This window comes from Cotesia glomerata, linkage group LG3 (assembly GCF_020080835.1).
Source record: "Cotesia glomerata isolate CgM1 linkage group LG3, MPM_Cglom_v2.3, whole genome shotgun sequence".
Lineage (NCBI taxonomy): Eukaryota > Metazoa > Arthropoda > Insecta > Hymenoptera > Braconidae > Cotesia > Cotesia glomerata.
In genome coordinates, this window is record NC_058160.1 from 22,327,731 (window position 1) to 22,353,686 (window position 25,956).

Genomic DNA, 25,956 nt, shown 5'->3' on the forward strand with positions numbered 1-25,956 from the left:
AGCTATTTCAATAATTTTTCGAATTTTCGACAATTTTCAATTTTTATAGTCAAAAATTCAAAATGTTCAATTTTTTAAGCAAAGAGTCAGAAAATATAAAGAAAATTTTTTTGCATGCCTTTTTGGCTTTACAACTTTTTTTTTTAAGCTAAAAGAGTGTATGTTAAAAAACTTTTTATTGTTCATTTTTTCCAGATTTAGGCATTATAAACACTTTTAAGTTGATTGAAGAAAAAAAAATTTTTTTATACGTCCTTTTGGCATTAGTAATGCGATATTTTCTTGTCTACGGAATTGGTGGGATTGACCACAATAGTTTTTACTTAATTCACATAAAGCTAATTGTTTGTTTATTTCTTTTAGTTAAGTAAGATATTGATGATATTTTTTAGTAAAAAAATTATTAAATTTAAATGTAGACCTGAAACAAGTATTTGACACGGTAGACAGAGAAATATTAATGAAGAAATTAAAGAATTTAGGAATTGGAGGTAAAATGTATAAAATGATAAAAGAAATATATGGCAAAACAACATGCGAAATGACAATAAACGGAGCGAAAACAAAAGAATTTGAAGTAAACCAGGGAGTGAGACAAGGCTATGCACTAAGTGCAGTGCTATTCAATATTTTTATTGATGATATGGAAGACGAAATGGTAAGAAAAAATATTGGAGGTACAGTGATGGGTAAAGTAAAATTCTTTATGTTAAAATATGCAGACGACGGTGTGATAATAGCGGATAACCCGGAAGGACTAAGTGAAATGATAAGGAAGCTAGAAAAATATGTAGAAAAAAACAAATTATATATATCATATCATATCATAAGTATAAGCAATTGAAGCAAAAACAAAAAGACAAGTGTAATTTTTTGGTGTACAACATTAATATAATAAATAATTATAAAAAGAACTACAGTACAAAGTAGAATTAAGTGAACCAAAGCAATATTAGAATAAGAGAGCAAGACGGAGATATTTTAGATTTAAAAAATCTTTGTAAAAACTTTGTAAAACACAATTTATGTGATACAAATAAAACCTATTTATTATTATTATTAAATTTAAATGATTTATTTGAACAAGTTATTGTGTCAAGAAATCTTTAACGGAACAATGATTTTTTTTCTCAGTATATCCATTGATCTTCATTATAAACTTCGATAAACATTATAATTACTAATTGAAAAATAAGTAAATAAATCACTAATTTATTTATCTATAAAATTATATTCATTTGTTGGAATTTATAATTTAATGTCCAATATGACGTCTGTTATTTGTATTGGAGAATTAGTACATCATCAATCTCCATATTTTTTGTTTAGTTTTTAATAATTCATAACAAAGAATAATATTTTTGAATTCTGTGACGAACTGAGAATCATAAATCACAAAACATAAATATAAATAAAATCATTTTAATAATCTTTTATTCACAAAAACAAGATAATTTTTCAAAAATAATCTTATTTATATATTTCATAGAAGTATATCTACTTACTATTTATAAGCAGACGGTATTCAGGAAATTAAAAAAACATGCACGATATTTCTCAAGAATATAGGAGAGAAAAATTATTCGGTTAATGACTTTTGTTTAAATTAAAGTATGCATTTGTGTTGAATTAGTGTAGTAATAATTATAAATAACGTACATTGATATTTACTTAAATAATGCCTTTTATAGAGAAACTTATGTATAATTCTACATTACTTATTATAAATAATTGATAGCGGTGAATTTAAAGATGATTGAATTAATTCAGTCAATCTTTGACAAAGTCATTATTTAATTTAATTAAAAGAAGATAAAAATTATAATAATAATAATATTAATAACAATGAAATTATAATAAGTAGACTGATTGATGCTAGTTTTCAAGAACACCGACGAGTGTTTTCGTGAAAAGCCACGGGCTTATCAGCGTGTAGATGAACCAAGAAAAGAGAGCAAGGAGTCCAAATCTGACGATCCCGTCAGCGACCCAGTACCAGAAGAATATGTACCTGCAATGAGGAAGGGTTGAAGGATCCTCTCTAAGGACATATTTTCGGGCCCCAAGGACATAAGTCTTCATGTAAGGGTCCCAATCGTACGCTTTGGTATCCATAAAGAATGTCTCTTTATCCACTACCGGCAAACTTTGTCTCAGTTCTTTTATTCCTTCATTTCTGAAATAGAAAATAATTAACATTAATAAAAAAAAATTTTAAAACAAAAATTAATTTGAAACTTAAATATTTTCGTGTTTAAAAATTATGGTCTTTGATTTTTTATCAATGATTAATTTTATTGCAAAAAATTTTTTTTCTAGAAGTCGAAAATCGATTTTATGAATTTAAAATTAAAATTTTAAAGATCTGAAAATAACGGTTTCCAGTTAAGCGGTATTTTTACAGTAAAACAAAGTTGTTTTATCGAATTTAGAGATTTTCGAGTATGAATTTAAATGACCAGCGATTACGAATAAAATAAACGTTTGTATGAATACAGGCTGATTGATTTTTAAAAATAATAATAATATACTTAGGTCGATGAACTCTTAATAATTGTGAATGAACATATTAAGGGGACGCGGTGGTCTAGCGGCCTAAAATTTAAGTTATTTTAAAAATTTTATTTCTATATGGAGGTAATGACTGATGCTTTCAAATTTTTTTTACACTTATTCTATTACTTATCAACTACACAAAAATGAAAATCAAAAAAAAAAAAAAATTTTTTTTTAATTAGAAAAATGGCGCTGAAGTTCTCCTCTCCAAAAAAAATGGACCTGACTGATGCGTGTCGATTGATCTCTCCCTCTGATCTAAAAAAAAAAAAGTGACGGATTTTTAATTAGTATAAGTATAGTTATCGTCGGAACTAGAATGAAAAAAAAAAAAAAAAATATTTGACAAAACGGCGCGTAGATTAAAGTACGAATCTGAAACTCGTTTTCAAAAAATATTTTTAACTACGTGCCATTTTGTCAAATATTTTTTTTTTTTTTTTTCATTCTAGTTCCGACGATAACTATACTTATACTAATTAAAAATCCGTCATTTTTTTTATTTCACATCAGAGGGAGAGATCAATCGACACGCACCAGTTAGGTCCATTTTTTTTGAAGAGGAGAACTTCAGCTCCATTTTTCTAATTAAAAAAAAAATTTTTTTTGTCTTAATTTTCATTTTTGTATAGTTAATAAGTAATAAAATAAGTGTAAAAAAATTTGAAAACATTAGTCATTATCATTACCTTCATATAGAAATAAAATTTTTCAAATAACTTAAATTTTAGGCCGCTAGACCACCGGGTCCCTTTAAGAACATGTAGGACAGAGAATATTCAAATTTTGGACAAAATACCGAGACGCTTTTTGACCAAGTAATTTTTGAACAAAAAATCATTAAGCTTGGCAGGAGTATGTTAATAATAGTCCTTCGTAAATTGATTCTTCTATTTTTAAATTTAATCATTGAAAAAAAATAACAAAATGATAAATAAATAGGTAGAGTTCACGCGTAAAACTGCCTTATCTCCGGGCCCATCACATATTCAAGTAAATAAACTTTACTATAAAGAAATTACTCATAGACTTATAACCAACATAATCTTTGAGATTGATTTAATTTTTTGGTTAATCTTTACTTTAGTTTAGATTACTTATAAGACAGAATTATTAAAATGCAACTAGGTTTGAATAGAAAACTAATTATCAACAAAAAATTTCATTTACTATAGTAAATAAACTATAGTTTAATTTTTTTGAACAGTGTTGGGAGTATTGACAGTCAGCCTGATAATCTTCAGTGCATTTTATGTGTTTCAAATAAACAATCCGATATATTCAATTGGCATTTGTTATCACTAGTCCAAACTGAATTACCGACAACAGACTGTATTACATGCTCTTAAGAAAATGAAAATTCATCAAAACATTACTATAAAGTTACCCTGATAGCCAAGTTGGCCGCAACTTTCTGTCAATCTACTGCCGCAACTTGTCACCAACTTGGCGGCAAATCTTGGAAAGTAACTCGGTTGGTGTCAACTTGTTCACCAAGTTGTTACCAAGTTGTCGGCAAAAGTTGCGCTGAAACTTTTTCACACCAAGTTGACGATAAGTTTCTCAAGAAATTTGGCGACATATTGCGGCAGTATATTGGTCTTGTTTTTCTCAGAAACTTGTAGCCAACTTGACACCAACAGTTACAAATTCGGAAGTTGACCGCAAGTTGTCGCTAAGTTGGTGGCAACTATCTGACACCAACTTGGTTGGTCTGAAACTGTGGCTATCAGGGAAGTTAATATCAAATGCTTAATATGAAACTAAAATCAATTTGATTAAATAGAGACTGTTTGCAATATGAATAAACGATTCATTTTTGAGAATTTTCTAATGTCAAGGTGTATAATAATCAATAGTATTCAAATTAAGAGTTAGGAATTAAGTCAATGTCAATAGATTGTCTAACTGACCCTTTACACACTTCCGTTGCCAAACATAAAATATGTGATTTTAATTTTTAATTCCGACATAAATCTTCTTTGAAATAACTTTTAACGACTTTAAGTTCACATAACGTAAATGTAAAACATATTAAAATAGACTATCTTTTTAACATGGTAATTAATTCAATATGTTATTTTGACCTAAGGGTTAATTATTTTTATCTACAATAATTAAATGTTTTAAGACTTAGTTAAAATAATAATAATAATGAAATAATAATCTTTTATAACGAAGGTCAAAACACCATAATAATTAACTAATACACGTACAATATCACCATTATCTATTTATTTTTTACGTATTAATTATTACTTTTTAATTTCTCTCTGCAGTGTAATTTTTGACTTTTTAATTTAACAATGAATTAAATCTATTTTAAAAATCTTTTATTATTATTTTTTTTAATCATTATAAATGTATATTACCGATTAGCGCATGCTCAATAAATAATAATATTCATAATAAATTGTTTGCATATTTTAAATAAAAATTTACCTAAATATCCATGCTTTTATCGTGTAATATTGAACTAGTCTCATTCCCCAGCTTACTCTACTTTGAATCTTAACTAAAAACGGTTTGTTTCCTGTTAAGAGACAAACACCGTCGATAAAATAAGCCGGTAATAAATGTAGTAAAAATACACAAATCCAATGTACTAATTTGTTGTTGGTTATTCCTCCTCTTGGATACCACAAAATCCCTAAAAAATTTAAAACATTGCAATTAATTAACAATAATAATTATTATATGTAACTATATCTATAATTATTATTATTGTTATAAATTAAAGTAATCATCAATTTAACTTACCTGAAAATGGATTTGATAGAGTGTGTTTACGACCGTATTCTAATGCCTCTCCCCAAGTCATCGGGTTCTCGCCACTTTCGGTAACATTTACAAAAATCGGTTTTTCTGGATTCTCCAAACCTACTCTCCATGAGAGTGCGATTATAGCATTCACAGCAATGTCGCAGGGTATCGCGTCAATAAGGAAATTCGGGTCGCAAAGTACACTGCGGATTACACCCTTTGCTGCGCCGATCATCAGTCCTGTTGGTCCGTTCATGCTCTCTATCCAGCCTGGAGCCGGTTCTTTCCAAGATGCAATCACTAAAAAAATGCATGTCAATTAATATTTGATAATACTTATCTATCATAGTTTCAAAATAGTAATAATAGTATCAATAATAACGATAATGATGATAATAATAATTTAAATAATTAAGAGGATAAATAAATTTTTGTGACGGAAATATTTTAAATCTTAAATAGATTTTTTAATCAAATTTGAAATCATCAGAAAGATCTTGATATTAATTTGTGCCTTTTTAATATTTTGTAGGGTAGAAGTACCGTTTTTGGCCACCTTAGCACCGTTTTTGGCTAGTTAAGGTAGTTGTAGCGTGATAGGCATTTCAACAGAAAATTATGAAATTTTTTTTATTGAAAGATAAATATATTAATAATTCACTACCAAAATTTCAGATCAATTGACCGCACCGTTTTTGAGTAATTAATTTTTGAAATTGCATCTTTTACACGTAGCGGTATAGAGAGATGATAAAGTTAGTATGAAATCTTTGGCCCACTCGAGTGGTATGGAAGATTTCATACTAACTTCTTCTATACCTCTACGTGTAATTTCAAAAATTATACTCAATGACCAGTCAATGTAATATATTTATCTTTCAATAAAAATACTGTTAATATCACTGCTTAATAATTTATAAAAAATTATAATATTATAACCATATTTTTGTTGAGTTTTAAAAAATTTATATTAAAATAAATTGAGTTTGTAATGGTTTATTAATATAAATTCATTTCTATCGTTTATTTAAACAATAAATGGCCATAAACGGTACAGTGGCTACAAACGGTACTTCTACCCTATATTATTTGTGAGTCAATTTTTATATTAAGTTTTTGTAGGAGTTTTAAATAATTTGTTCGTTGAATAATTTTTTTCCGTAAACATTTTTAATAAATAATTGGTAATTGATCCTGTGATAGCAATATTATTTTTGAAATTTTTTTCGAAAGTACCCAAATTATTTATATTATAAAAAATCATTAATCCAAAATTCTTCAATTTGCAATTCGTAATTCTTGGCTGTCACATTTTGATTGCAAACTGCTAGTAATAATGATAATAATAATTATAATCAATGTTAAAACGTTTAATTTTCAAGCATGTCGAATTGTAAAAAATATAAATGATTATAGAAAGTTAATTTGAAAGGGCTCAAGGTTTAAAAACAATTTTAAAGACTCTCTTTGTATCTTTAAACATAAATAGGTCAAGGAATGGAAACCAATAAGAAATATAACTTTGTAGGCATTGTTAGTGAAAATAAGATGCAAGGTTGAGATACAAATTAACAAAAAAAAAAGGTCATAAGTCACAATTTATAATAGAACTCTACTACCAATTTTAAACTGAGTCATCGCAATGATTATTAATTGATTTCCTTGATCAAGATTATTTCTCCCGTTAATATCAGTAATTTTAAATTTTAGCTTTTAATTTTATAATAAATGACAGTATCATAAACAATTGTAAAACTTTTTATTTTTTTTAATTAAAATAATTTAAAATACTAAATTTCTTTGAATAAAAGTAATTTATTCTTAAAAACTGACAAAAAAAAAGTAAGAGAGTTAAAATAACAATACAAAATAATAAATTATATTTTAAAATTCAACTGAAACCAACAGGACTAGCCATTATACAAAATAATCCTTTTATTTTATTTGGCTCAAGTAATTTATTCAGGGATAATTTTTTTTTCTCAGCATGGTTTTGAATTCCCAACTTCTTTTTGATCAACAAGGAAAAAATTTATTCAAATCATGTTCACAATTTTTTTTTTCCAAATAAGCAACTTGATTTCTAACTAATCAAAATTTTTGTAAAACCTTTTCTTTCTCATTTAAATAACAGACTAAAATAAAAAATTCTCGCATGAAATTTTTTTTAGAAAACTAACTCTTTAAAATATTAAAAATCTCTTCACTCAAATATAAATAATAAAAAATTACCAATTGAAGGCCTTGCAATTCCAGCAGGAAGACCAGATCTGTTGACCAAATCCTCGCCCAAAGATTTGCTGAAGGCGTAGGTATTAGGTTGAACTCCTAGTAACTTGGGGGTCAACGCCTCAAGAAGATCGTTATCCACAATGTCGACAAGTGTCATTACATTCTCCGGCGAAATAGGTGTGGGGTACCCGCGCTCTTCGAGTACTTTTTCTCCACATTGTGAGAAAGCCGTCGAAATGTGGACAAACGATTTCAAATTATTCATCTGTGAATCAAAATTTAAACAATTGATTTATTTTTAACTTCCCGCTAAGAAAATCGAAGATTTTCAAAAATCGGGAAGTTATTGTTTTCACCCCGTTTTGCAAAAATCGAGTTTTCATCAGATCTCGACGTTTGAAGGTCATAGGAAGCTTCCCTGACTACTCCCGCGAGGTTGTCACGGTGTCTGTCTGTATTTATGTATGTGTGTGTGTGTGTGTGTGTGTGAAAGTATGTGAACCGCTTATAACTTTTGAATGGCTCATCCGATTTTATCGCGGTTGGTGCCATTTGAAAGAGCTTGGCCAAACTTAAATTTTGAGTATAATTTAGACCGATTCGGATTAGTAGATTTTGAGAAATCTTAAAAAAACTAAGAAAAAAAATTTTTTCAAATGTGGTTTTTTTTGGATAACTTTTAAACGGCTCTACCGATCAATTCCAAAAACTAATCAGCTCTAGACAATAAAAAACCACGTCGATCGCCACCAAGCTGGTCGAAATGGGTTAATTCGTTCGAGAGATATCGTGAACGAAAGAAAACCGAAAAAAGTGTTTTTTCGAAATTACTCTGAAATTTTTGGTTCGATCAATTTAAACCTGAAAATTTTTCATGGGGCTGATAAAACTGCGTCGAATGCCGCCAACCGTATGAAAATCGATTGATCTATTCAAAAGTTATTGCGGTTTGAAAATTCCAAAAGTAAGAGCTCAAATGCATAGAAATACTATTGAAATACTATTGGGCTCAGCGAGCTCAAAATATCACATAAATTATATTTTGAGCTCAAAAACCTCAAAAACGTCATAAGTACAATTTTAAGTGCCCAGGTATGGAGTTAGCGGGAAGTTGCAGGGATGGCCTTTAGGGTGAACCGTTTTACTAATTTTTTTATTTAAATTTAAGCATCACTAAATTCATTATTCAACAAAGGCGATTCCTTTTCATTGCATCGTAGACGTAAACATAAAAAATAACAATGAAATAAAGGAACAAACGATGAATTTATATTAAAGCTTTGTTTTATTATAATTTAAAAATATATGGTTCTTTCCTTTATCAAACTTTCAAGGATAAATTAACGGAGTGAGTGCCCGAGTTAGTCATTATTTTATAATAAATAACCGGTTTTTAAAAAAACAATGCAATCAAGAATTTTATATTGTTAATAATAACTTGTAATTTCTAAGTCTAATGGTTAATTATGGTTATAGTCGTAATAATAGCTTTAATTGGCTGTAAATGAATAATAAAATTTCACCATCAAATAAAATATAAATATAAATTGAATAAAATCTAAATACCTGTTTTGCTAGCGCTAAAACATTCGCAGTTCCTTTGGTATTCATGGTGATGGCATCTTTAAGCGGTACGTCGAACTTGACATTCGCTGCACCGTGAAATACCACCGAGACTTGTTGTATTAGACAATCTCTGTTGCTCGGTGATAAGTCGAGTCCTTCGATGGTCACATCGCCAGGTATCACTGATAATTTTTTCAACCTTTCTGGATGGTGCTCACGTAACTGTCTGAATGGTTCTTGCTGCAATTTATTTTACAATATCAAATATTAAGTTTCATTGAAATTATCATAACCATAATCATAATTGCTGTTAATGAATAAAATTATCCGTGAGTAAATAATTTTCTTTAATAGCTACATTACAATAACTTGAATCGTGTATTATAATACTCCATGAAGATGTTTTTTTTTTCTGGCCTCGGTAATTGATTGTCCAGTAGCGTTTAAAGAATTATTATTGTTTATTACTTTGTTAATAAAATTTTTTGTCGCTGGAATTTATTTAAACGCATTGACATTCGATTGGACCTTGAGGATCTTGTTGATTCACGGAAACGCGACATTTTTGAAAGGCGAGTTCACGTTTTTTTGCCGATTTATTTTTGTGTTTTTTTGCGAATAAATTGGGTGGATTAATTTACTGTATTAAAAACTCATCAAGGTTTATTGTTATCGTTATTATTATTTTTATTTTTATTACTTTTATTAAGACATAAAAAATCATTAAATAGGTATATTTAGCATAAAAAAATAATTAACATCTTCAATTCAGGAAAAAAAAATTTTTCTTTACATAATTTGCATTTTTTAATGATAATAATTTGCTCATTTTAAGTGCATTTGGAAATATTGTATTATTAGTAGATTTCATAGAAATCTAACTATTGCATTGGTCCTCATGACGGAACTTTTAAAAAATTTTGCTATATTTCGACTATACTCGTCGAGCTGAGTCGGAAAATGCATATGGTTCAAAAGTTTATTTATGTATATATATATATATATATATATATATATATATTTAATTATATATATATATCGAATATAACGCGGCTTGTCACGACGATAGCGTCGCCAATTTACAACGGATCTTTACCAAACTCAACATACTTATTCTACAGATAAATACCAAAGTCAAGTTCGAAGATGAGCTTAATCGGTCAATTAATAAAAATTCATATTTCTTCACTTTCTTACTCGAATAACATTCGGAATGGGATAACTTATTGAATCTCTGTAAATTGCATCTGAAAGCTTTTTAAATAAGCTTCAATTTGAGTACCATATCATATGTGTAGTCTTAAAATTATGTCCTATTCCGCTATGCCAATTATGAAATTTGCTATTGCACTGGTTTTAAAATTCTTCCGTTGATATATATTTTTGTCGATTGCATAGAAGTTAAAAACCCTAGTTTTGTATACAATCCTCGTTCTATTTTTTTTCTATTCATGATGAAATCTACTTCCATTTCGGCTGTCGAATGGTCTTTTTTTTTAATTATATAGTTTAAAAACTCTAGTAATTACTACATTATTCCTTTCTAAGAAAGATTAACTTCTAAGATCATTATTCATAATCCGCTGAAAAAAAATTTAAAAAAAGTAAATTATGAAGACGGAAAAATTTTTCTTGTGAACTTTAAGTTTTTGTTCCATAATAATCATTATAATAATATCTAAAAATATCATTATAATAACATCTAAAATTGATAAAAACAACACCGTGAACTTTCAAATAATTTTTTTTCAAATCAATAATTTTTTTTTATTACTAATTTCAATAATTAAATAAAAGTTTTTGTCATTGAAATTTAAACGAAAAACAATAAAATAAATAAATAAATTTCTCAAAATAACAAAACAAAATATTAACAATAGATCAATCAATTAATTGTATTAAGATAATTATTTTTTTCTGCTTAGTAATTCTTTGACGTCATGCGGAAATACCTATAAATTAATTTACTCACTGATTTTTATAAATAGATATATACATGCATGTAATAAAAATACTTGGTGGACTATAGAATACACACTACATATTCATACTATTTATATTATATCTTATATAAAAGTTGTGAGAAAGGAAAGTAAGAAAAATTAATCAAATTTGATTTCGTAAACGATAAACTGTACCAGGAATGGTACAAACTTTATCAATTAATTTTTACGCTATCTAATTTTGATCCCAAATTACGCAAACACAAAATTGTTATTGTTATTTTTAAATCTGTGAGGAATGTGTGTTAATATAATAAAATAGTTTAAGCGCTTATCTTGCGTTCAAAATCTTGAGAAATTTATTGAAAAACAAGATGTCCCAAGTATTACGTCTTAAGAGCGGTCTTAAGAGCGGTTGATAGTTGATTTTCAAACGAGTTTTGTTCATGAATGAGATAAAATTTTGAAAAAAACGCTTCGCTCTTCGATAGATAATTAAATTAACCATCGAAGAGCGAAGCGCTTTTTCAGAAAATTTTCATTTATTTATTCATAAAATTCGTTTTAAGATTCCATAAGTTGTACAAGTATGACAGAGATACTTTTGTTTGTCCAATAGAGGACGAGAGAGAGAAAAAATGTAAACCCTTCTTAAATGCAAAAAATATTTTGAAATATAAATAAATATTTTATAAACATATTTCGTAGTTTGAATTTTTCATCCAACACAATTAATGCACTAATGGATTTTATTAACCATTGATGAAAGTCGTGAGAAGACTAATAGTGTCAAGGTAGCTGTAGCTTGATGAACATATCACGTGCCATTTAGTTCGAAATTTACTTCCGATAAATTAAAAGGAAAATTTAAATTTATCATAAATTTGAAAATTATCTAATACTTTCTAGCAGTAAAATTTCAAAAAAAATTTAATTTATTTCTTGACCAAGCCACTGAAATTTAAAAATTACATAAAAAAAATTTCTATACTGAATTCGGATGTAATTGAAAAATATATATGCACACAGCATGAGTAATTTATGTGATGAAATATAAAATGAACATATATAGAATTTAAAAATACAAATAATAAAAGCAAAGATAAACAGGGTTGAAATGAGCATGTAAAATAATTTTTTTATCCTCCATTAGAGCGATTAAGTTGTTAGAATTACAATTACAGTAAAGTAAAAAATAAATAAATAACACGTGTAACGTAAGTAATCATTGAACCATCGCACGATGTAATGTATCTTGGACACATTACACAGTACGCCGGTGTATAATAATAAAGTTTTCACTTTACCTGAACAATCGATTGCAATCTAGTCTGTGGATCAATCCCTTTCTTTTCACGTACAAGTAGATAAATTTTTTCAACATCCGGGCAACTCACCAGTAATTTCGAAACAAGTACTTTACCCATAAAACCTGTAGCTCCCGTAATTAGCACATGACGATTTTTGAACCACTCACCAATTGTCGGTTTCGATTTCATTGTCATTTTATCTGTCAATAGAAAAATATTACAATCATTATTCATCAACATTTTTTTTTATTTCATTTGATTGATCAGAAAAAAATTATTACTAAAAAAAAATCCTTCAATTTCTTTGTTACTAAATTAAAAAAAAAAAGTAAATTATCATCTATTAATAACAATTAATTAAATCGTTACAAAGAAAATCTAATAAATCATTTCCATAGTTTTTAACAATATAAATTACACAGTAAGATAATTACACACAATATTAATGTCAATGAAAAATAATAGTTGATCATTGATGATGATGTGATGAAGGATTTAAATAAGATTGGTAATAAAAATTTCCTAATAGAAAATTAATAATTTAAAAAAATTTACCTGATATTATTTGTGATTAAAATTATAATAATTAGAAATAAAATATACTAAGTGTCTAACAAAGTATAAACAAGACACTGTTTGAGCACTTGGTAGACACTAGTATGATAGCTGGAGAAGAACTGATCGGCAGTTCTAAGTTGATGGGACACGAGCCAAGTCCCTCATATCAGTCCTCAATATGCTTAAGCCTTCCTTCTTTTATTCCTCGAGGTTGCGGTACTCCCCTTAGTAAATGAGTGTATTTCGTAGCACGTTTCAGACAGAAATTTACTCACATTTTTCTTTTTTTACTTATAAAGTTTCTTTAAATCTTTCCCTACCATACCTCCTTCAGGTTTCCCAATCTGTTCACCTTCCTATCCGACTATTAGTTCTGTAAACCTATAAACGCCAGTGTCACAGTCTATCGCTCAAGGTTATTCGATACTACACATTATAATATACAGTCTTGTGATTTTTAGAAATGCCCGCACTCAATTTATTCATCTGTTTTCTTTTCTGTAACGTCACCATCATAATTATAATGTAATAGCCGCTTTGATTGTTACTAAATCTATGATATTTTTTTTTTTCACTTTCAATGTTACAACGACAATAAATAGCCTGTTTATTTCCCATAGAAAATTTTTTATTTATATTTCTAACTTTATAATTATTTGTTACACACTTTTTTTTTTTTTTTTAAATTCAAGTAAGTGTTGAATAATTACTATCACGCTTCCAATTAATTAAAATACAAAGTATTTCTTCTCATTTTATTAATCATCAAACTTTATATCAGTGCATTTACGATCATTGATTGCAAATTTTCCGTTTATTCATTATTATATAAATTTATTGCGAAAAGTTGTTTATTTTTTTTTTAATTTTAAGTACATGAATAAATTAAAAAAATTAGCAATCGATTAGCTCCTGCAGTTACTACAAATTGTGAATCAGCATTTCAGATGAGCTTTGATGGAAAGGAAATTTTTTTCTTAATATCGATATTAAAATGCATCTTTTTTTTAATTATTTTTGACTAACGAATCCAAAAACAAAGTTTAAGTTAGATTTTTAAATTGCTACTTTTTATAACTCGTCTTCTTAATAAAAAAAAAGATTTAATATTTTATAGAAAAACCGTTTATAAAAACTATGACCCATGGCAAATAAATTCTATTATAAATAATATATGGAAGTTCAATGAAATTAATAATTATGAGTTTATAGTATAAATGAAAAGTTATTTCTTTGTTCTAAAGCAAACTGAATATAAAATATGTTATGGGTACAACCATCCCAGTAGCAGTCCATGTTGATCCTAGAATTACTTTTACAATCCACCAAATTAATCCCATAAGTGCGAATTGTAGTCCCAAGTGCGCAACAAGTAGTCTGAAAATAAGCAATTGCAAATTTTGATTATTAATGTTTAATTCATTTTATTAAAATTTAGTAATTGTTTACAAAAATTCGAATTGACTCATTTTTATCAAAAATAAGATTCTATTTTTTTTTTTTTTTTTTTTTCCCCATTAATTTAGATCAAGATATCAAAAAAAATCCACAGATGTAGAAAAATAAAATTGCAACATACATATAATCCTTCATTACTCGCGCTATACGGGGATTCCCCCACAATACTACTTAACTTAATAAAGTTGGCGTGAATACGAGTGAGACACTAGAGAAAGCGCGAGTAACGAAAGGATAATCGGCTGCTCAATTTTAAAACACAGGAACTGACAATTTAAAAATTTTTTTTAATTTTTCTTATTAAAAAAAAAGTTTGCGCGCCAAATTGATAAAAAATTTGATTTATGAATAGAAAATAGTTGAATATAAATATTTTTAAGAAAAAATACTTGAAATTAAGGTCTAAAAGTTATAAGAAATGCAGCAATAAACGGCGATAAAATTATAGAACGAGCTACCTTTGGAAATTGTTGCATCAGGAACCTTTGAAGAATTTAAAATTTCTGCCTATAATTGATTTGTTAATAAAGATATATAAATGCTTAGATTCAATAGCTTACAGTCGATAAATAAATAAATAAATAAATAGCCTACCTTAATCCTACCTCATCTAATTCCTTAACCTAATTCATATTATTAAAATTATTATAAACATATTATAATTATTTCATAATTATAATTATATTAATAAATTCTAAAATGTTTTACTTTAATTTACAAAAACTAATTCAAAAGTGTTATACTTTAGTTAATAAAAATTGCTCACTATTAATGTAATACTCTGTACTTTACGGCCCTTAGGGAACATTTGTTCTAGGGTCGATTGAATTAAATAAATAAAATACTAAAAAAATCAGGTATAAAAATTTTGCAGTTATTGTGTTTTAAAATTGGACAGCCGTAATATTGAAAATGTTGATACGGAGAAAAAAAAACTTACATATTGTTTTTGGAACGAGCCTTTTCAATATTTTTCATGGGCTCTTTGTTCAAGTAAACTCTAACACCTTGAGTGAGATTAATGAAAAATTCTTCCCAGTCGAGCGGCCTGACATCGATTCCAAAAATTTCTTTATCCTCAGCGCTCAAAGATTCTTGTAATGCAAGCAATTTTGGATTATGATACTTCCACTCAGTAAAAATGAATCTCTCCAGACGATCCAATGAATTGTTGACGTTCGTGTGTAAACGAACCAGACTAAACAGCGAACAAATAATTATAATTATATAAATTGCAAGATAAGATAATTTAACAATAAAAAAAAATAATAGTTCAAATTACATGGGTCTACCGCCACTTATACGAGTGACAGTGTCTAAAATATAAGCTGGAATGAAGTGAACAAAAATGGCAGAGAGTCGGTAGAACCATAACGAAGGCAGAAGCTTCAGGTGTGGATACCAAACAGCACCCTTCAATGGATACTTGTGTAAATATCCATTAATTTTCGTTTCAATTGACTCCCACTTGAAGGGATTGCAGGTACTAGATGTACAGTGGTACACTTTGATCACTTTGTCGCTGAAAAGCATGATTATAATTATGTAATATACATAGTAAGATAAACTCCATCAGTTGTTAAGCCAGGAATTTTATAAATCTCGTTGAAGATAAAATAAATACTCACGCATTGGAGCCCACAACATAACCAGCGACTATAAGAGAGTTTACTACAATGTCGACGGGAATGTAGTCGTAGATCAGATCTTTAGCGACTGGTAAACGTCTTACAACTCCTCGGCTAGCTCCCATCAAAAAACCTTGTGGTCCGTTTTTGGAAGTCGTCCATCCAGGTATCGGCTCTTTCCAAGCTCCTACGACTATTTTAGAACATATTAATTGGTTCTATACTCGCTAATTAATGCCTTAATCTGCTTAATTAAAAGTACTTACTCATCGAAGGTCTAACAATTGCTGCTGGCAGCTTTCCATTGACAACTTCGTGTTCTGCGAGATGTTTTGTAAATGTATAGGCATTTGGATGATTTTTTAGAAGCTTTGGTGCTGTTTGAGCTAGAGCTTCCTCATCAAGTTCCTGGACGATTTTCAAGACTTCGTTTACGTCTGCTGGTGCTGGGTAGACTTGCTCTTTTGTTTCCAGGAGAAAAGAGTTTACAAATGCACTTGAGACGTGTACCAATGCCTATAAATAAAAAATAAATATGTAATATTAATTAAATTTAATAAAAAAAATATTAAAAATAAAATGAATAAAAATGAGGATTAAAATCAAAACAATAAAATTACGAAAATATATTTCACTGATGAGCGATTGACTAAGACTATTGAATTAAAATTTATTATTAAATTTACAACTAATAAAAAGACAATAAAATAAAAAAGAGAAATTCTTTCTCGCTTACCTTGAGATTTCTAATTTCTTGACTTAGCTCCACGACCCGGCGAGTCCCCAGAAGGTTTATATCAACCGCAGACTTTAGACTCGCCTCAAAGTCCAAAGTAGCAGCCGAGTGGAAAATAACCTGGACCTCTTCTACCAGAGTGAACCTGTCCTCGGTAGAAAGTCCCAAGTTTTCCTCACCAACATCGCCAGCAACCACGATCAGCTTTTTAAATAAATCTGTCTTTTTTTCCTCACGAAGTCGGTCATAGACCTGCAATCAACATAACCCCAAAATTAATTATTTTGCTAAATAAAATACACATTGTATACTTATATGTAATAAAAAAATAACTACCGAGTTTTTGGTGAGTTCTTCAAGACGTTCATTTATTTGTTTACCTTTTTTCGGTCTTATAAGGAGGTAAATATTATTAACATCCGTAGAGCGCAGTAATTTTTCTATCAAACAGCTACCCAAGAAGCCGGTAGCTCCAGTTATAAATATGTTTTTTCCATTGTAAAATTCCGCAACTTTAGATCCCATTTTTAATTTCTGGTTTTATAAATTTTCACTTTCAAGAATCTAGCATAAACAATCACAAATCAATTCAGCAAATTAATTCAAATCACTTTAATTTGAATAATTGAATACACTGTGAGTATAAAACATACAACGGAATGCAATGATTATTTGTTTACAATAAATTGAAGTTAACTGTTGCAATGTATATTGATAACTACAGAATAGCAATCTACGACACGTCTTTATGATTCCATCAACATGTTATTATAGTTACAAGTTAGTAGCGAGCTTATGATGCGTGAATGTATATGTATTTACGTGAATGTGTCTGATATACAAATAAATTTAAACGCTTACCATGCAAGCGCTGTCACCGTATGCTTGACACCAGAAATGAAAGACACGAGACAGGATTAGAAACAACTTTTTAAAATGAAGAAGAAAACGTGAGGGGGTCACGAAAAATAATACACACCAATGCTGTACTAGAAGGAATTAAAGTTGCGGTACGAGTGGAAAAAAGTAAAGATGAAAATGGTAATCAACACAGTTATTAAGTATATACAGGTATACTAATATATATATACACATAAAACGTTACTCCTGCTAATAAAGTTGCTAGGTCACCAGTGACTCTCATTTGCTTTAGTTTTTTATTTTTAATTATTTACATTTAAATTATTGTTATTTTTAATTTTAATGTAATTAATTTAAATACACACATGTTTATTAAAAAAAATTTAAGTAAGTTATTAATTTAAATAATTTTTTAATTAAAAAAAAAAAATTACTTTTTAATTTTTGCTATTTTTAGAATCAAACCAGACCTCAGACAATTTTTTTAATGTTTTTCATCAATTATAAGAATTTTATAATACTAAAGTTAGCCGACGTTTTTAATTTTTTTTTTCAATAATTAAATTAAAGCAAAATATTTTTTTAAAAATTGCACTTACATTTTTTCAAGTTTTTTACAAATTAAATTTTTATTTTATTTTTTTGTAATAATTTTTCAATAAAAAAATATTCTAAAAATTTTTAGATGCCAGCTAAATTAATTTTCATAAGAATTTTAATTTAAAAAAGTTATTAATGTTATTATATATATCTCGCTAAGAAAATGGAAAATTTTCAAAAATCGGGAAGTTATTGGTTTTACCCCGTTTTTCGAAAATCGAGTTTTCAACGGATGTTGACGTTTTGAGGTCCTAGGAAGCCTCCCCGAATGTTTCCGCGATGATGTCCGTACGTCTGTGTGTGTGTGTGTGTGTGTGTGTGTGTGTGTACGGCCGTATGTAAACCTCTCATAACTTTTGAACGGCTTGACCAATTTCATCGCGGTTGGCGCCATTCGAAAGGGCTTGACTAAACTTAGGTTTTTAGCATAGTTTGGATCGATTCGTACCTGTAGATTTTGAGAAATCTCAAAGAAACTGCAAAAAAAAATTTTTTGAAATGTGGTTTTTTTGGAATAACTTTTATACGGCTTGACCGATCAATTCTAAAAACTAATCAGCTCTTAACATTAAAAAAACACGTCGATTGCCGCTAGCCCGGTCGAAATCGGTTAATTCGTTCGTGAGTTATCGTTAACAAAAAAAATCGAAAAAATCGTTTTTTGGGAATTACTTTGAAATTCCTTTTTCGATCAGTTTAAACTTAAAAGTTCTTCATGAGGCTTTAAAAACTGCGTTAAATGCCACCAACCACGAAAAAATCGGTTCATTCATTCAAAAGTTATTGCGGTTTAAAAATTCGAAAAATAGTGTTTTATTCAACTTCTAGCAGATTTTTGCGCTCGGAGAGCTCAAAATGATACGAAAATTATATTTTTGAGCTCGAAGAGCTCAAAAACGTAATAAGTGTAGGTTTGTGCGCTTAAGTATGAAATGAGTTGCAGGGATGGCCTTTAGGGTCAACCGTTTTCCTAATTTTTTTTTTTTGATTTTTATTATAAAAAAAAAATTTTTAAAAACTTGTACTTGTAATTTTTACTAAACAAAAATCAAAAAAATTTACACATGTCTGCTAATTTTAGTATCATAATTTATTTAATAAAAAATAAGTTAAACAACTGTTGGGTATCTTTTTAATTAAATATTTTAATTGAATTAATTTTATTTTTAGATGTTGCATAATAAGAAGTCTAAAAAGAAATCAATCATGCGACGGATTGCTCGAAGACTAGAAAAATTAATAGCGGCAAGAAAGTAACTTGTAAATCAAAGGAATAATTGCATTATTAATTTGCAATGGAAAACATATGTCATTATCTGTTTGTATATTTATAAGCAATTGAAGGAGATTGCTATTAGGTTATGATAATTATTTAAGTTGATGGGATTGATGATATTGAAAATAATAATTTATATATTTGTAATAAATAAAGTAATTGAAGATTTATTCAAAGTTCTTAAAAAATTACAAGATGAAAGATTGGACTATCGCTTGATTTCTTTTTAATACTAATTTAAAATTCAACTTGAAAAATATTAACAACAATTTTGTTATTTACTATTACTTAGATTTTATGCAGATTGTTGTTGAGAATAATGATGTCACTGATTGTTAAAAAAATGACAGGCTTACTTGGACTTTGAAATACATATTTATGCCGGTTTGAAAGAGGAAACCACCGACAAATGTTGTTTTTTATTTACTGTTAATAATTCAATGGATTTTTATCCTACAAATGAAATTATAGACAGTTAAAAAATAAAAATCATTAAACAGTGAATTAAAAATACACTGACACGAGGAATAGCGACGTGAGAGTTACAATTACTTTCAGCCTGTAAATAACAAAAAAAAAAACTAAGCAAATAAAAAAAAACACTGTAGTTAAACCCATTTATAACAGAATATGGTAGAAAACTCGAGTTACGCTTATGAGAAATCTCAGTCTTTGGATAAAAAATAAAAATGAAAGTTTTTTATCTACCCAAGCGGCACAAGTAACTTTTTGGTATTTATAAGATAACGATTTCAGTTAACTTTAAGTAAATTACAAAAGTTAATATAAAACAAACAAAATGAACAACTTGAAAAGTTAACTCTATTATGTCATCTTACAGATGGTGAGATATTGTTAATAATCTAGAATGCTTAATTAGTCAGCAATAAGTTAGAAATAATGTTACTCTAAAAGATGATAATATTAGTATGACAAATAGTTAACATTTTTTGGATAACTTTTCGAGCATCCATAAAAATGACTAAAGGTTGAATTTCAATCAGTAAACCATTACTTGTCTGTAAACATTTAGTTATCTTTTCGTTAGCAAGTAAAATCTTTTGATCCATAAATCGTATACAAGAACGCGTGCAGTCTCTTACAAGTTTAGCTAATGTCCCGACTACATCAATTATACTCAGTATATTCAGTGCATTTCTAAGTCTGGATGCAGATTTTTTTAATTAATTGGCGAAGATTAAGTGAAAATAACATCGACAAAGGCAAGTAAATATAAATATATATATTGATATTTTTATTTACTTAATTTTTATTGTTAAAAGTGTATTGCGTAGTGTTAAAACGATTTTAATTGTTCAACTTCGTTAATTATTTCAACAGAGCTTTTGGTGGCAAAGTACGAAGAAACTAAGGATAAAGTACAAGATCGTATTAAAGAATGGTTTCAGAGAGGAAGTGATCGCTTAAAAGCTGAGCAGAAAATTAAAGAACCCGAACACCCCAAATAGTCGACAAAGATTTGAGTATTTATCATTTTAATACCGGAGATTTTAATACTAATAATTTTAGTACATTTGTTTTTTCCTAATTATAATAATATTTAAAATTGTGATATGTTTGAATAGTGGTCTAAAGTAAAAAAAAAAAATATAATTTTAAACTCTTCTTTTTACAATTATAATGAAAAAATTGCAATACATTGTTGTAAGCAAAGAAATGTTTTAAAAAACATAGTTTTTTTAGAATGAATATAAAATAATTATAAAGTTAAGGCTTGTTTTCTTTCTACCTGGAACGCTATCCCTTTTATGCACCTGCCTATTGTAAATTATCCCTTCTAATGTATTTAGATGTGTAAAGCAACAGTGTGTTAGTGTTTTGCTATACCTAAAATGTAAATTAGTATTTTTCTATCCCCAAACTGGAAAATATTTAAGAGTGGTAGTCAGTATATACAACAAGCCAAGCAGTAAACTTGTGAGTTTGTTCATATTTTTTTGTGTAATTTTTCGTGAAAATGAAGGCTTCCAGAGAAATGAGAAAATCTCTTAACATACGTAAGTCGAGAACAAAAAAAGCGCAAAAATGTTTTTAATCCAAAAACAGCTGAAACGGATGAAAGTAGTTTCAGTGCTTCGGCGAAAAAATTTAAAGAACAAGAGGAAATCTCAGTTCCACGTGATCCGTCTATTAAGTATCGCATTTTAAATTTTATTACAGTATTTGCAGCAATTTCTGAATATGTGAAATGTAAGATCTGTGACGGAAATGTCAAGTTTCAAACTGCTTCTGAACGAGGACTTGGTTTTAAAATTGTTTTGCTGTGTGATAAGTGTGCAGATCGTAACATAAATTCTAGTCCTTTTGTCGCGCATTCTTATGAAATAAATCGACGATTTTTATCTGTCATGAGAGTCCTCGGATTAGGGTTAAAAAGTGCAGCAAAATTTTGTGGATTAATGGACATTCGAGCCTTTATATCACAGACCACTTACGATTTGATAATAGATAATATTCACTCCAGTATAAAAACAGCCACCGAAAAACTTTTTCAACAGGCTTGTACTGAAGAAAAACATTTGACTTTCGAACATCAATGCAATGAAGGTTCGACAGAATTAACTGTATCTGACGATGGAAAAAGCGAGGGTTTAGTTCCTTGTACGGTGTGACATCATTGATCGGATACTATTCTGGTAAAATCATAGATATTGTTGTGAAAAGTTCCTACTGCAAACAGTGTGAAACTTGGAAGAAGAAACTCAGTACCGAAGAATATAAGGAATGGTATGCAGAACATGAAGATACTTGCACTGCAAATCATTCTGGTTCTTCTGGGAAAATGGAAGTTGATTCAGTCATCGAAATGTTCCAACGTTCATTGAAAAAACTTGGAGTCATGTACAAAAATTACATCGGAGACGGTGACTCCAAAACGTACTCAGGAATTTTAAAGGCTGCACCTTATGGTGATCAAGAAGTTGTAAAAAAAGAATGTATTGGACACGTACAGAAACGAATGGGCACGCGACTCAGAGATTGTGTCAACAAAAATGTTGAAACAGTTGAAAACAAAAAAGGAAAAAAAATACAAAAAAAAACTCTCGGTGGAAAAGGCAAACTTACTGGAAAGATGATCGATAAGTTGACAGTTTATTATGGCTTAGCAATAAGGAGAAATTGTGATTCCCTTCAAAAAATGTATAATGCTATATGGGCCACATATTACCATTATTGTTCAAGTGACGAAGAACCTCAGCACGACAAGTGCCCGGAAGGACCAGAATCATGGTGCGACTGGCAGAAGGCTGCAGCTGCCAATCAATTATCCACTTTCGAACATGATTATGAGCCATTATCAAAAGATGTTGCTGAGGCTATACATCCGATTTTCACAGATCTCAGCAGTGAGAATTTATTGGAGAGATGTGTAGGTGGTTTTAACCAAAACAACAACGAGAGCTACAATCAACTGATTTGGAAAATCTCTCCCAAAATTGTTCCAGCCGGTTCGAAAACTGTGGAAATTGCTGCATACATAGCTGCTGGCATATTTAATGAAGGAATGGCATCACTATTGTATTATATGAATGCAATAGGAATTACACTTGGGCCCAATGCGCATTCATATGCCGAAAAAGAAGATGAGAAGCGCGTGAGCATTCCCGATCTCAGAACAAGTGAGAGCACCTGAGATGGAAGAATGGCTCGCAGACAACATCAGCTTGATTTATTAGAAGCTGCTGAATCGGCGGAGGGTGTATTATATGGTCCTGGAATAGACAACTCCATGTAAGTTAAAAAAAAAAATTTTTTATCCCATGTAAAGTGCATTCCAAACTTTAAACGCGTTTTTCTCAAAATGGTGTTTTCAAAGACGGTGACCAACATTACTCGAAAACGGCTAAACCGATTAGTCTCAAATTTTAACACGACCTTCTTAAATATATTTTTTAGTAATTAATCGAAGATTTTTTCTCTCCGATTAATATTTTTTTTTTTATAAACAATTTAAGGCCGAAATTTCGGTGAAAAATCGATTTTTTTTTTTGAGAAACCGCCATTTTGTCAAAAAATTTTATTTTGCTTATTCCTTCGATTAATTACTAGATTTAACATTATTTTAACGAAATCTGTTTGGTTTTTTAATTTCAGATGATCCAGTTCCGAGATATAGTGGTCACCGTAAAACGTCTTTGTTGAGAGGAGCTCCTGGAGATCAGCTGTAGCTCTTTTTCAAATAAATATTTTAAAACCACCTACACATCTCTCCAATAAATTCTCACTGCTGAGATCTGTGAAAATCGGATGTATAGCCTCAGCAACATCTTTTGATAATGGCTCATAATCATGTTCGAAAGTGGATAATTGATTGGCAGCTGCAGCCTTCTGCCAGTCGCACCATGATTCTGGTCCTTCCGGGCACTTGTCGTGCTGAGGTTCTTCGTCACTTGAACAATAATGGTAATATGTGGCCCATATAGCATTATACATTTTTTGAAGGGAATCACAATTTCTCCTTATTGCTAAGCCATAATAAACTGTCAACTTATCGATCATCTTTCCAGTAAGTTTGCCTTTTCCACCGAGAGTTTTTTTTTGTATTTTTTTTCCTTTTTTGTTTTCAACTGTTTCAACGTTTTTGTTGACACAATCTCTGAGTCGCGTGCCCATTCGTTTCTGTACGTGTCCAATACATTCTTTTTTTACAACTTCTTGATCACCATAAGGTGCAGCCTTTAAAATTCCTGAGTACGTTTTGGAGTCACCGTCTCCGATGTAATTTTTGTACATGACTCCAAGTTTTTTCAATGAACGTTGGAACATTTCGATGACTGAATCAACTTCCATTTTCCCAGAAGAACCAGAATGATTTGCAGTGCAAGTATCTTCATTTTCTGCATACCATTCCTTATATTCTTCGGTACTGAGTTTCTTCTTCCAAGTTTCACACTGTTTGCAGTAGGAACTTTTCACAACAATATCTATGATTTTACCAGAATAGTATCCGATCAATGATGTCACACCGTACAAGGAACTAAACCCTCGCTTTTTCCATCGTCAGATACAGTTAATTCTGTCGAATCTTCATTGCATTGATGTTCGGAAGTCAAATGTTTTTCTTCAGTACAAGCCTGTTGAAAAAGTTTTTCGGTGGCTGTTTTTATACTGGAGTGAATATTATCTATTATCAAATCGTAAGTGGGCTGTGATATAAAGGCTCGAATGTCCATTAATCCACAAAATTTTGCTGCACCTTTTAACCCTAATCCGAGGACTCTCATGGCAAATAAAAATCGTCGATTTATTTCATAAGAATGCGCGACAAAAGGACTAGAATTTATGTTACGATCTGCACACTTATCACACAGCAAAACAATTTTAAAACCAAGTCCTCGTTCAGAAGCAGTTTGAAACTTGACATTTCCGTCACAGATCTTACATTTCACATATTCAGAAATTGCTGCAAATACTGTAATAAAATTTAAAATGCGATACTCAATAGACGGATCACGTGGAACTGAGATTTCCTCTTGTTCTTTAAATTTTTTCGCCGAAGCACTGAAACTACTTTCATCCGTTTCAGCTGTTTTTGGATTAAAAACATTTTTGCGCTTTTTTGTTCTCGACTTACGTATGTTAAGAGATTTTCTCATTTCTCTGGAAGCCTTCATTTTCACGAAAAATTACACAAAAAAATATGAACAAACTCACAAGTTTACTGCTTGGCTTTGTTGTTTATACTGACTACCACTCTTAAATATTTTCCAGTTTGGGGATAGAAAAATACTAATTTACATTTCAGGTATAGCAAAAAACTAACACACTGTTGCTTTACACATCTAAATACATTAGAAGGGAGAATTTACAATAGGCAGGTGCATAAAAGGGATAGCGTTCCAGGTAGGCGCTGCCGCTCCGATCTTGTACTTCCAAGCACTCTGAAACGCCTTTTCAAATTTGCTTGTAACTTTGAAAATATTCACCGGAATGATATGAAATTTTCTGTGTGTATTCTTAAATATATTTACATTAAGAAAATAAAATTTAAAAAAAATCGATTTTTTGAAAATTCTAACTGTATATAACCCCTTAAGATAAAGAAATTCAGATTTGTAAATATTAAAGCTGTGTACTTTTTATGTTCATTAAAAATTTTAAATGTCTTGTAAAATGTTATTAGTATTCATTTTTAACAGTATTATAACTGATTGAATACGGGTGAAAAATTTATAGTATGCATATGAACAAATTGTACTGTGGAATTTGTATTAAATATAAATATTTACGGTTCATTTTTTTATGTTTTTGTGTTAAAAATTTTGTAAAATGAAATATAAAAAAAATTAACTATAGGTATTTATGTCTAATAAAAATTTTTCAGTACAATTTGTTCATATTCGTATCATAAATTTTTTAACGTACATACAGTATCCCTCAATAATAACGTTGACTTGTACTCCTCTATTGGGTAACTTTTCTATAGTTAAAAGTTATCATTTTTCAA

General features: G+C 29.2%; 2 protein-coding genes across 5 annotated transcripts; both read right to left on the reverse strand.

Annotated features, from left to right (window-relative positions):
• Nucleotides 1–1,666: 1,666 nt before the first annotated feature.
• On the reverse strand, nt 1,667–13,498 carry LOC123260524 (putative fatty acyl-CoA reductase CG5065). Its single transcript, XM_044721662.1, has 7 exons — nt 12,926–13,498; nt 12,368–12,570; nt 9,118–9,357; nt 7,552–7,816; nt 5,317–5,619; nt 4,999–5,206; nt 1,667–2,176 (listed from the first exon to the last, which is right to left on the reverse strand). The coding sequence occupies exons 2-7, from the start codon at nt 12,563–12,565 to the stop codon at nt 1,876–1,878; spliced, it is 1,515 nt and encodes a 504-aa protein (XP_044577597.1). The 5' UTR covers nt 12,566–12,570; nt 12,926–13,498; the 3' UTR covers nt 1,667–1,875.
• Nucleotides 13,499–13,748: 250 nt separating this feature from the next.
• On the reverse strand, nt 13,749–17,747 carry LOC123260522 (putative fatty acyl-CoA reductase CG8306). Of its 4 annotated transcripts, none has more exons than XM_044721660.1 (8): nt 17,612–17,747; nt 17,087–17,321; nt 16,751–17,002; nt 16,281–16,530; nt 16,015–16,207; nt 15,669–15,908; nt 15,327–15,584; nt 13,749–14,305 (listed from the first exon to the last, which is right to left on the reverse strand). In XM_044721660.1, the coding sequence occupies exons 2-8, from the start codon at nt 17,273–17,275 to the stop codon at nt 14,167–14,169; spliced, it is 1,521 nt and encodes a 506-aa protein (XP_044577595.1). In that variant the 5' UTR covers nt 17,276–17,321; nt 17,612–17,747; the 3' UTR covers nt 13,749–14,166. The 4 variants fall into 4 exon arrangements, with proteins under 4 accessions (XP_044577595.1, XP_044577593.1, XP_044577596.1 ...); XM_044721658.1 differs by having other exon boundaries at nt 17,087–17,314; nt 17,612–17,745; XM_044721661.1 differs by lacking the exon at nt 17,612–17,747 and adding an exon at nt 17,542–17,560 and having other exon boundaries at nt 17,087–17,323.
• Between the last annotated feature and the right edge of the window lie 8,209 nt (nt 17,748–25,956).